General features: G+C 39.0%; 1 protein-coding gene across 15 annotated transcripts in view; it reads right to left on the bottom strand.

The window, feature by feature from the left end:
* The window catches only part of MAP4 (microtubule associated protein 4), a 182,089-nt gene that overhangs the window by 92,318 nt on the left and 76,971 nt on the right, over positions 1-12,800 (bottom strand). For 13 of the 15 annotated variants that reach the window (XM_036877690.2, XM_036877685.2, XM_036877691.2 and 10 more), the window contains one exon: positions 3,769-4,007. In XM_036877690.2, coding sequence (XP_036733585.2) covers positions 3,769-3,991 — 223 coding nt within the window. In that variant the 5' untranslated portion in view covers positions 3,992-4,007. Of the gene's footprint in view, positions 1-3,768; positions 4,008-12,800 lie in introns of those variants that run through there. The other 2 variants (XM_057488124.1, XM_057488139.1) reach the window with 1 other exon arrangement.

Below are 12,800 nucleotides of genomic sequence, written 5' to 3'. Positions count from 1 at the left end.
CCCATGCACTCAGGCTAGAGAGGCCAGAGGGAATGTCACTCCCACCCAACCAGACCAACTATAAAATCAGAACTTCAGCTCACCACAGAGCTGAGGTCCTAGGACCACTGAGCAGTGTGAAATCCAAAGACAGACAAGCCCCTAGGAGATACGGGGGGTGAGCACTGACTCTCGTGTGCCGGAGCACATGAGGAAGAGGTGCTGGGTGTCACATAGGCAGGTGAGTGAAGGGTAGATGCAAGCGGAGGGTCCCTGACACCCAGACACAAAGGAAGATATAACAGATGAACAATAGTTTCAGGTGTACAATGTACGATTGAACATGAGTATACATTGTGAAATGATCACCACATGCAGTCTAGTTAACATTTGTCACTCACATAGTGACAACCTCCCACACGTCTGTCTCCAAGAAAGGGTGGAGGCAGGAGGGAGGCCAGGGAAAGCCTCCCTCCTGGGTGCAGACGTGGAGAAGCCCTGCCCCTGGGGACTTCTACCCTATGCAAACAAAAGCCTGAAGCTTTGGGGGAGGAATACCAACCCTGGTGAGCCCCAGGGGCTACAGCTGGTCAAAGAGTAAGAGGAAAATACCCTCTGACCTCCGGGGCACAGCAAGAAAACATCCTGCCCGGGACCCTACACGGGTACCATCGGAAGACCAAGCAGGCACTCTGAGAGGGACCGTATTACGGACCCAACCACGGAACAAACCACGCAGGACCGCACGTAAACCAGGACCAAAAACCAAAAAAGACACGCCTGCCCACCACCAGCTTGCACTCCTCTCGTAAGGGAGGGGCAAGAGCGTGGTAAGACCCTGAGCGGTGGACGGGCCCTGGGAAGGCACCCCAGGCTCACGCGCCGCCCCCTCGAAGTGCAGGAATAAAGGAGTCTGAAGACGGTCGGACTGGCCACAAAACCAAACTCAGCTCGGCTCCTGCCCCGGCCGCCCTTTCATTTAGTTAGCTGGTCAGTGAGGGGCACGCCCTCGTTAGGCAGAAATACATTTTATCTCAGTCACAACTTTTTACATGTGAAGCCCAGCATTCCCTCAAAAATTAAGAGACACATAAAAAGTGCCAGAAAACAAACACCATCCAGAGACAAAAGGAAACTGCTCAGAGGTGATCCAGACATTCAAATCACCAGGCTGAGATTTAAAGTAATTACGATTAACATGCTAGGGTCTACAGAGGAAAAGACAGAAATATGCATGAACAAATGAGGAATTTCAGCGGAAAAATGGAAACCGTATGAAAGAGCCAAACAGAAGTGCTAGAAATTAGAAACAGAGAAGATATTAAAGAAGATATAAGGGCTCATCAGCAGACCCAAGGCAGCGAGGAGCACGACCAGAGAACTCAAAGGCACATCAAAGTGCCCAAAATGAAACACAAAGGAGAAGAAGGAGAGAAAAACAGCATCCTAAAGCTGTGGGACAATACCGAAACCTGTAACAAAAACATAGGTGGAATTCCAGAAAAGAGGAAGAATGAGGCAAAGAGAAATTTTAAAAGATAACCAAAAAACTTCTAAACTTACTGAACCACATCAAAGCACAGAACAAGCTCAGAGAACTCTAAGTGGGACAAATGCCAAAATATCACCTAAACACAACATACTCAAACTGCTAACCAGAAATAAGGACAAAATCTTGAAGGGAGTCAGAGGGAAGAAGGGGCAGAGCAAGAGGGCGCCTCCGAGGAACTGCGCGGGTGGCGGGGGTGGGCGGCCCGGGCGCGGCACTGAGGCCGAGTGTCTTCAAATACTGGGAACGTTGATGTCTCAAATTTTAAAAAAAATAAGGCTGAGGTGACTCACTGCTAAGCAGTCCTATGCTGTAAGAAATGCTAAAGCAAGTTTTTCAGGCAGAAGGAGTATGGTGATAGACAGAAATCTGGGTCTACACAAAGAAACAAAGACTATTCAAAATGGCAAAAATTTAAGTAAATATGAGAGGTATTTTTCCATATTTTTTATTGTTTTAAAAGATAACTGATGATCTAAAGCAAAGATGTAACACTGTAAGTTAGTAACATATGTTAAATTAAGTATATGACAATAATGGGAAAGATGAACAAAGTGCATTTACTATTTTGCATGGAATTTTACACTTTATGTGAAGTGGTACAATACTACTGAGGCCAACTGGAAGAAATTAAAGATGTACACTATAAACTCTAGGTAGAATATAAAACAATTTTTAAAAAAAATACACGTAACAAGCCAATATTAGAGTTAAAAGTAGTATCATGAGAAATAATCAAGTAATCCAAAAGGAACCAGAAAAAGAAAAAACAGATGGAAGAAATAGAAAGCAACTAATAAAATGGACTTAAACCCAACCATACCTATAATCACATTAAATATAAATCATCTAAAAACACCAATTAAAAGACAATGATACTCAGATGGACAAAAAAAAAAACAACACCCATCTATATCCTGTCTATAGGAAACCCACTTTAAATATTAAAAAAGAAATGCTTTCAAAGTAAAAGGATGTGAAGTGCAGCATGGAGAGCACAGCTGGTAAAGCTGTGCACCATGCTGGGTGCCACACAGAGCTGCATACTGCATTGTACACTGTACTATGCTGCATATTTGGAAGTTGCTAAGTGAATAGATCTTAAAAATTCTCATCACAAGGGAAAAAGTCTGTCACTATGTGAGTGACAAATGTTAACTAGACTGCATGTGGTGATCATTTCACAATGTATACTTGTGTGCAATCGTATATTGTACACCTGAAACTATTTTTCATCAATTATCTCAATTTTTTTAAATGCTTTTAAAAGAAATTATCTAAGCTGCCACCTTAAAAAAACTAGAAAAAGAGCAAATCAACTCAAAATAAGCAGAAGGAAGGAAATATTAAAGATATAAGCAGAAGTTGAAAACAGAAAAACAACAGAAAAATATCTATGAAACCAAAAGCTGTATCTTTAAAAGATCAGTAATTGATAAACGTCTATACAAAATCACTGAGAAAAGGACACAGATTACCAAAAATGGATGAAAGAAGGAAAATAGCAATGGATTCTACAAGCACTAAAACAATAAAGTAAATATTACAATATTACCTCCATAAATTTGACAAAAAACAGTCCAATTCCTTGATAGATACAAACTGTTAAAGCTCACTTGAGAAGAAATAGATAACCTGAATGGTTCTATACCTCTCCTAGGAACTGAATTCCTAGTAACCTGACCAGGAAAATTCCAGGCTCAGATGGCTTCACTAAGTCTATCAAACATTCAAGGAGAAAACATCAATTCTACACAAACTGTTCTAGAAACAGAAGAGAAGGGAACACCTCCCAACTTATTTTAGGATGCTAGCACAACCCTAATTCTAGGACCACACAAAGGCATCAGGAGAAAGCGGCAGACCAATATTCCACGTGAACAGATGCAAAAATCCTCAACCAAGTATTAGCAAATTTGATCCAGCAATATTCAAAAGCAGCAAACCTCTTTTAAAGGATTTAATCCATGTTGTAATCCGGACCTGGGATCACTCCCATAGACAAGTGGAAACTGATGCCATTTTAAATTAAGTCTGATGCAAACACAGAATTTCATGCATCTATCTTTAGAAGCTACTTTAAAAGAAAAGCCATCACAGTTCATATGGCAGTTGACACATTACAGAAGACACTTCAGGGTTAAAAATAATCTGTAGGTTAATGAAAACACATTCAACTGAAGGGTAATTCCCAATCTACTTTCTGAACCTATTATGTCCGGTTTGGCTTAATCACTTACCTTCATTCTGGCTAGTATCTGAGCACGGTTTCTTCTTTGACTCTGAATTCCCAGTTTTCTCATCAACATCCAGGAGAGGAATATAGTCTGTTTTTCCAACTGTTTCTCCCACAACATCATCAAAGGCCTCTGCCTCCAGTGTGGCAATGAAGTCCCGTTTTATCTCTTCCTCAATTTCTGGAGACGGGTCTGTTAATGCATCTGCAAGACTGAGGTCAGCCATGCTGCACTGCAACTGCCTGGGGAAGGGGGAAAATGCATCATGTCATGAGCACTGCAAAGGGAAAAACATTCCCAGAGACATTGGCCACTGTTTTTAAAAAAAAAAAAAAAAAAAAAGAATTAAAATCTAAAAATTTAGAGATTCCCTCATTTTACAGATTAGAAAATTAAAGTTCAGTAACACACAGTCTTAACCAAAGTAACCACTTTTTTCCCCCTCACATCTCTAGGAGGCAAACAGAGTAATTCCCATTCTGTCCTTCTCATTAACAAGAAAAATGAAGTGCAAAAAGAAAATCAATGTATTCAAGTTTACAGACAGTAAGTCTCAAATCAGGTCTTTTGATTTCAAGCCTAATAATCCTTTCCATTATTCCATGTACCTTCATTTCCAAGAATAATTATTAAAAGAATATACAAAAAGAGGTCAGACTATATTCCCATAAAAAAAGTTACATTACTATCAGGCGAATGAAGTCACCTGCTTGACCCATGTCTGTGAGTCTGGGCCTCAATCTGTGGGAAGCACTGCTTCCTCACGTGTGCCCGTGGACAGCATGCAGGCAAACCACACAGGCCGCTGCGGCTGGGCCCTTCATGAGGCGGTCCCTATGTGTCATGAAGAGCTGAGGAAACACCCAAATCATGCAGGAAAAAGAGCCAAATGGCCTGCAATGAACTGAGCTCCCAGAACATACATAGCATAGCAGGAAATAAGGAGGTGTGCAGGGTACTATCTCTGCTCTCAGAGAGTCTAATTTAATGGAGACTCCAAGACTCTTAAGGGTCACACGTGAGCTATATTCTGACCACGTGAAGGTAAATCAAACAGCAATCCGATGGACAGTGCTAATGGTGACTGATTCTGTCTGCCCAGAAACTTATTCTTCCCTCATCTCCCCAACACAGCAATGCCCACCACCACAGGGTAAGGCTCATGACCAGAGTCTGGCCAATCAGAAGATAGGAAGTGGGTGGCTGGAAAAGGACTGTTTTGGGACTACACCCTGCAGGGAAGACCCATGGGGGTGGCTGTTCAGTTGCCCTGGTTGTCTTCTTTTTCAAGTCTAACTGAGCAAACCCGCAATCATTCTTTTGCCTAATTTAGTCAATGTATTCCTGTTGCTTGCAACCAAAGACTCTCAGCTAATACAAACCACAATCCGAGTTTTAAAAAGCCAAAATTTACTATGATTCAAGCTACCTAATGTTCAGACTCTCCTTTAAAATTGTCCTCCATTGTCTCACTGTCTCCAACAACCTCACTAAGGAAAAGAAAGACACAGCAAGGGTTACAGTCATTTATCTCCATCTTTGTCCCCACACGCTCTGCTCCTCCCACTTACACTACCCTGCAGTTCAAATATGAAAGTCACAGACCTTTTTCAATCATTGTTTCTTTTTAGTTTCCCCCACAGGACCAAGCCATTGAAGGTACTACAATTACAAAACACGCACAAACCAAGTATGTCTAAAACCTTGAAGATCAGAAGCCATCCTATTCCCAATTCCCAAATCCAACAGTTAAAGGCCTTACTGTATGCTTCAGCGAAGTAGAAAGTACAAGAGTGGTAGCACAAGAGCTGAACTGAGATGATAAACCATACTGGCAAAGACTGTACACTCAGTTCCACAACACAAAACACAGTACAGGGAGGATAAGCTCAGGAGGAAAGCCAACTTCTTTTAGGCAAGTGCTCAGAAAGAGAAAAACAGCATACACCCAATGCAGGGACTGCTGGAGGTGGGGCTGGTTCACACAAGGCTTGGTAAAAACATCTACTGCATATTGTGTATATTCTGTAAGCTAAAATACCAAGACTTGAAAAGATAATGAACTGAATTGGTATAGACTTCCAAATAAATTTTTTTCAAAAATTTTAATTAATTTAAAGACCTATACCCTGAAAACTATAAGACACTCTTAAGAGAAATTAAAGACGTCACTAACAAATGGAAACTCATCCCATGCTCCTCCTGGCTAGGAAGAATAATATCATCAAAATGGCCATCCTGCCCAAAGCAATATACAGATTCAACGCAATCCCTATGAAACTACCAACAGCATTCTTCAATGAACTGGAACAAATAGTTCAAAAATTCATATGGAAACACCAAAGACCCTGAATAGCTAAAGCAATCCTGAGAAGGAAGAATAAAGTGGGGGGGATCTCACTCCCCAACTTCAAGGTCTACTACAAAGCCACAGTAATCAAGACAATTTGGTACTGGCACAAGAACAGAGCCACAGACCAGTGGAACAGAATAGAGACTCCAGACATTAACCCAAACATATATGGTCAACTAATATACGATAAAGGAGCCATGGACATACAATGGGGAAATGACAGTCTCTTCAACAGATGATGCTGGCAAAACTGGACAGCTACATGTAGGAGAATGAAACTGGATCACTGTCTAACACCATACACAAAAGTAAATTTGAAATGGATCAAAGACTTGAATGTAAGTCATGAAACCATAAAACTCTTAGAAAAAAACATAGGCAAAAATCTCTTAAGACATAAACATGAGTGACCTCTTCTTGAACATATCTCCCCGGGCAAGGGAAACAAAAGCAAAAATGAATAGGTGGGACTATATCAAGCTGAAAAGCTTCTGTACAGCAAAGGATACCATCAATAGAACAAAAAGGTACCCTACAGTATGGGAGAATATATTCATAAATGACAGATCCGATAAAGGGTTGACATCCAAAATATATAAAGAGCTCACACACCTCAACAAACAAAAAGCAAATAATACAATTTAAAAATGGGCAGAGGAGCTGAATAGACAGTTCTCTAAAGAAGAAACTCAGATGGCCAACAGAAACATGAAAAGATGCTCCACATCGCTTGTCATCAGAGAAATGCAAATTAAAACCACAATGAGATATCATCTCACACCAGTAAGGATGGCTGCCATCCAAAAGACAAACAACAACAAATGTTGGTGAGGTTATGGAGAAAGGGGAACCCTCCTACACTGCTGGTGGGAATGTAAATTAGTTCAACCCAAATTGTGGAAAGCAGTATGGAGGTTCCTCAAAATGCTCAAAATAGAAATACCATTTGACCCAGGAATTCCACTTCTAGGAATTTACCCCAAGAATGCAGCACTCCAGTTTGAAAAAGACAGATGCACCCCTATGTTTATCACTGCACTATTTACAATAGCCAAGATATGGAAGCAACCTCAATGTCCATCAGTAGATGAATGGATAAAGAAGATGTGGTACATATACACAATGGAATATTACTCAGCTATAAGAAAAAAACAGATCCTACCATTTCAACAACAGGGACAGAGCTAGAGGGTATTATGCTCAGTGAAATAAGCCAGGCGGAGAAGGACAAGTACCAAATGATTTCACTCAAATGTGGAGTATAAGAACAAAAGAAAACTGAAGGAACAAAACAGCAGCAGAAGCACAGAACCCAAGAATGGACTAACAGTTATCAAAGGGAAAGGGACTGGGGAGGATGGGTGGGAAGGGAGGGATAAGGGTGGGAAAAAAGAAAGGGGGCCTTACGATTAACATGTATAGTGGGGGGGGTGCACGGGGAGGGCTGTGCAACACAGAGAAGACAAGTAGTGATGTCACAGCATCTTACTATGTTGATGGACAGTGACTGTGAATGGGTATGTGGGGGGGACTTGGTGAAGGGGGGAGCCTAGTAAACATAACGTCCTTTATGTAATTGTAGATTAATGATACCAAATTAAAACATTAAAAAAAATTTTTTTAATTATTTTAAGACTGGTTCCATGTGTCTTGCTTTTTTATGTCAGGTTTTGTATCTGAACTGGCCAACATAATTCCTGATCAAGATTTTAAAGTGGTATCTTTTCAAATTCTAGATGGTCCCACTACACAAAAGGGTGATAGAAAGATTTTTTATTTCTTTTCTTAAAACAAATGTGATGTTTACATTCTCACAACCATGCTGATGACCCTAAAGATGAACATGTGTCCGTTAATAACTAGTATTTCAAAATCATACATATGCTATACCACTAATTTTAATAAAACTTGACTCTTAAATAAGTAAGAAGGGCTAAGTATCACTAATGACTCATTTATAACTTTGCTTTTTCAAAGGTGAATTTCTACTCTGAAGCCATGAATCATGTTGCTTTACTCCAAGTTGATAAAGTTCATTTATGTCTAAAAATGTCAATTAAGTAAAGCCATCTTTTAAAGTCAATAACTACCTCTTAATGAACATGTAAAGAAGGGATCATTCCTATATGAACTCTGAATTCTCTTCTAAAATTTGTAAACTATTAAAATTTTGCTCTGGACCGCCAACGCACTTACTGGGTCACATGTGCAGGTGAAAGCAGGTCCAGAGGGGCTTTGCTGTAATTGGATTTCCCATTTTGATAACACTACTTAATAAGCAGTACAGATGTAAAGTACACCATTTAATGAGAGCTTCTCTGTAAATAAAACAAAGGATTACTTAAATCTCAGGGTTCTGAGCATGGACTTTTGATGTTAAAATCTTTACACTTTCTTGTCAGAGTAGCTGTCACATGACCATCAATACACAGACTTACATAATGTGACTGTAATATCTTATTTTGAATTATTCATTTATCACTTTCAATATTTTCTACTTAATATTTTGTTTAGAAACTAAGCATGGTTACTAAAGCATATAGATTTATCAATCTGTAATCAAAATTGTGATTCTCAAATATTTATCAAATGAGTTTGTTAAATGTGTATACTATTAGCATTAGTCAGATGGAACTTGTTTTCTTTGCTTCATTAGTCTCAAATACAGTGCAATTTACATACAAACTGTAAAAAATAAGTAATTCTGCAACTGTGTGAAGCATTCTGATGTCAGGTACACTAGCAAGCCCCTGCAGCTAGTTTCCTTAATTTGATCCCATACCAATACCATAAAATAATTTGTTTTTTGTTTTGAAATTGCAGACTTAGAAAAAGAAATCTCTTACTACTTCATTTGGGTCTTTTGCAGTGCGTGTTAGGCATGGTTTATTTGCCACTGTTGTTTTATTTGATAACTGTCGTAGCAGTAAGACATTTAAGCTAAAAATGTTAAAAGATCACCAGGGCACGTGAATCTAAATAGAGAAAGAAAACCCTCTTTATACTCTTTCATTAAAATCTGAAGTATTTTACAAAGAAATAAATTGTAAGCTAATATGGGAATAAAGGGGAATCCTAAGAAATATTGAATTAACCCAAAAACAGATAGAAAAAGAAAAATAAAGAACAGATAGAGCAAACAGAAAGCAACTAGAGCAAGATGACAGATTTAAACCCAACAATATCAATAATCCTATTAAATATAAATAGTCTAAACATACCAGTTTAAAGAAAGAGATCTTCAGATTCAATAGGAAAAAGCAAGACCCACCTGTATGAGTCTACAAGAGACCCACTTTTATTAAACATAAAAATAGAAATAAACACATCCCATGCTCATGGATAGGAAAAATTAAAACTGTCAAAATGGCCATCCTGCCTAAAGCAATCTATAGATTCAATGCAATCCCTATCAAAATAACAACAGCATTCTTCAACAAACTAGAGAAAATAGTTCTGAAATTCATATGGAACCACAAAAGACCCCAAATAGCCAAAGCAATCCTGAGAAGGAAGAATAAAGCGGGGGTGGGGGGTGGGGATTGCATTCCCCGACTTCAAGCTCTACTACAAAAGTCACAGTAATCAAGACAATTTTGTACAGGCACAAGAAAAGACCCATAGACCAATGAAACAGACTAGAGAGCCCAGATATAAACCCAAGCATATATGGTCAATGAATATATGATAAAGGAGCCATGGATATACAATGGGGAAATGACAGCCTCTTCAACAACTCGTATTGGCAAAACTGGACAGCTACATGAAAGAGAATGAAACTGAATCATTGTCTAACCCATACACAAAAGTAAACTCAAAATGGGTCAAAGATCTGGATGTTAAGTCATGAAACCATAAAACTCTTAGAAGAAAATATAGGCAAAAATCTCTTGAATACAAACATGAGCAACTTTTTCCTGAACACATCTCTTCAGGCAAGCGAAACAAAGGCAAAAATTAATAAATGGGACTACATCATGCTAAAAAGCTTCTGTACAGCAAAGGACACCATCAGCAGAACAAAAAGGCATCCTATAGTATGGGACAATATATTTGTAAATGACATATCCGACAAAGGGTTAACATCCAAAATATATAAAGAGCTCACATGCCTCAACACCCAAAAAGCAAATAACCCTATTAAAAAATGGGCAGAGGATATGTACAGACACTTCTCCAAAGAAGAAATTCAGATGGCCAACAGACACATGAAAAGATGCTCCACATCACTAATCATCAGGGAAATGCAAATTAAAACCACAATGAGATATCACCTCATACCAGTAAGGATCGCTGGCATAGAAAAGACTATGAACAACAAATGCTGGCAAGAATGCAGAGAAAGGGGAACCCTCCTACACTGCTGATGGGAATGTAAACTAGTTCAACCATTGTGGAAAGCACTATGGAGGTTCCTCAAAAAACTAAAAATAGAAATACCATTTGACCCAGGAATTCCACTCCTAGGAATTTACCCTAAGAATGCAGTTTCCCAGTTTGAAAAAAGACATATGAACCCCTATGTTTATCGCAGCACTATTTACAATAGCCAAGAAATGGAAGTAACCTAAGTGTCCATCAGTAGGTGAATGGATAAAGAAGATGTGGTATATATACACAATGGAATACTATTCAGCCATGAGAAGAAAACAAATCCTACCATTTGCAACAACAGGGATGGAGCTAGAGGATATTATGCTCAGTGAAATAAGCCAGGCGGAGAAAGACAAGTACCAAATGATTTCACTCATCTGTGGAGCATAAGAACAAAGCAAAACCTGTAGGAACAAAACAGCAGCAGACTCACAGAACCCAAGAATGGACTAACAGTTACCAAAGGGAAAGGGACTGGGGAGGATGGGTGGGAAGGGAGGGAGAAGGGGAATAAGGGGCATTACGATTAGTACACATAGCGTGGGGTGGGCGCACGGGGAAGGCAGCATAGCACAGAGAAGACAAGTAGTAACTCTATACATAGTACAGAGTATACTATACTATAGTATCTTACTACGCTGATGGACAGTGACTGTAATGGGGTATGTGGTGGGGTCTTGAAAATGGGGGGAATCCAGTAACTGCAATGTTGCCCATGTGATTTTACATTAATGATACAAAAAAAAAGATTAAAAAAAAACAAGGATGTGAAAAAAATGTAACTCTGTGTACTGTTAGTTGGAAGGGAAAATGGTATAGCCACTATTGAAAAGAATATGGCAGTTACTCAAAATATTAAAAACAGAACTATCATGTGATCTATCAACTCTACTTCTGGGTATATATTTAAGAAAATTGAAAGCAGGGTCTCAAAGAGATATTTGTACACCCATGTTCACAACATCATTAATCACAATAGCAAAAATGTAAAAGCAATCCAATGTCCATGGACAATGAATGGATAAACAAAATGTGCTATATACAGACAATGGAATATTATTCGGCCTTAAAACGGAAATTGTGACACGTGCAACAACATGGCTGAGTCTTAAGGACATAGTGCTAAGTGAAATAAGAGTCACAAGAAGTCAAATACTTTACAATTCCACTTATATGAGGTATTGGGATAGTCAAAATCAGAGACGAAAAGTAGAACAGTAGTTGCCAGGGGCTGGGGAGGAAAGGGTTATGCAAGTCACTGTTTAATGGACACAGAGTTTTAGGTTTGCCAGATGAAAAGGCTTCTGCAGATGGATGGTGGTGAGGGTTGCACAACAATATGAATATACTTAATGCCACTGAACTCTACACTGGAAAACGGTTAAAATAAAAGAAAAAGTGGGTTGAAAGTAAAAGGACAGAGAAAGATGGACCATGAAAATACCAGTCAAAAGGAAGGTGGGGTGGCTACATGAACATAAGACAAATTAGACTTCAGAACAATGTTTCCAGGAACATTGGGATATTACATAATAAGAGGGTCAATTCATCAAGAAGAGAAAACAATCTAAATGTACACGCACGTAACAACAGAGCTTTCAAGTACATGCAAGAAAACTGACAGAACTAAACGGGAAAAAAAACCACAGATACACAAGGAGCCTTCGACCTCTTCTCTTGGTAATCAGTAGAACAATCTTTTCCTTAGTATTAGTGTCTGTCTTGAGCAAGTAGCCCACTATGGTGGGAAAATGCATAATTGTGAAAATGAAATGCTCTGTAGGTTTCTACAGTTTAGTAAAATCAATCTTTCAAAAGAAAAACTCAGATTATCTACATTCTTAGGCATTTCCTACAGATTACATGGATTTAAGCATGCAGTTAAGAAATTTCCAGTTAAGCCTTTATAAGTTTTATGAACCAAAAACAAAAAGGATAATTAGGTTCACAGTCAAAGAGCACTTGAATGGACATCTGCACTGCCCTTAACAACAGACAGTGAGAGCCCAGATTTTTTTTTTCCAGAAATCTATCATAACGACATTATTTCATTCAATCTACTCAAGCTTTTTTCCTAATTTAGAACACAGGTGAAAATGTAAGCAAATATTTTAAACCACACTCCTCCGAACACAGATTCTCAAAGGGCAGCTTTTCATCCACTATAATCTTTCCCCTTACCCCTCACAACCTCCCAAGCCTCTTCCTGGGCTGAGACGCGTGGTTCATGGAGTACGAACAGCAGCTCAGATTCAGCCTAAGAAGGTAGAACTGACAGAGTAGGAAATCACTTGGCTCTGAGTCCGTC

The sequence above is a fragment of the Manis pentadactyla genome, chromosome 1, assembly GCF_030020395.1.
Source record: "Manis pentadactyla isolate mManPen7 chromosome 1, mManPen7.hap1, whole genome shotgun sequence".
In the NCBI taxonomy this organism is placed as follows: Eukaryota; Metazoa; Chordata; class Mammalia; order Pholidota; family Manidae; genus Manis; species Manis pentadactyla.
This window is presented reverse-complemented; position numbering and strand designations above follow the sequence as displayed.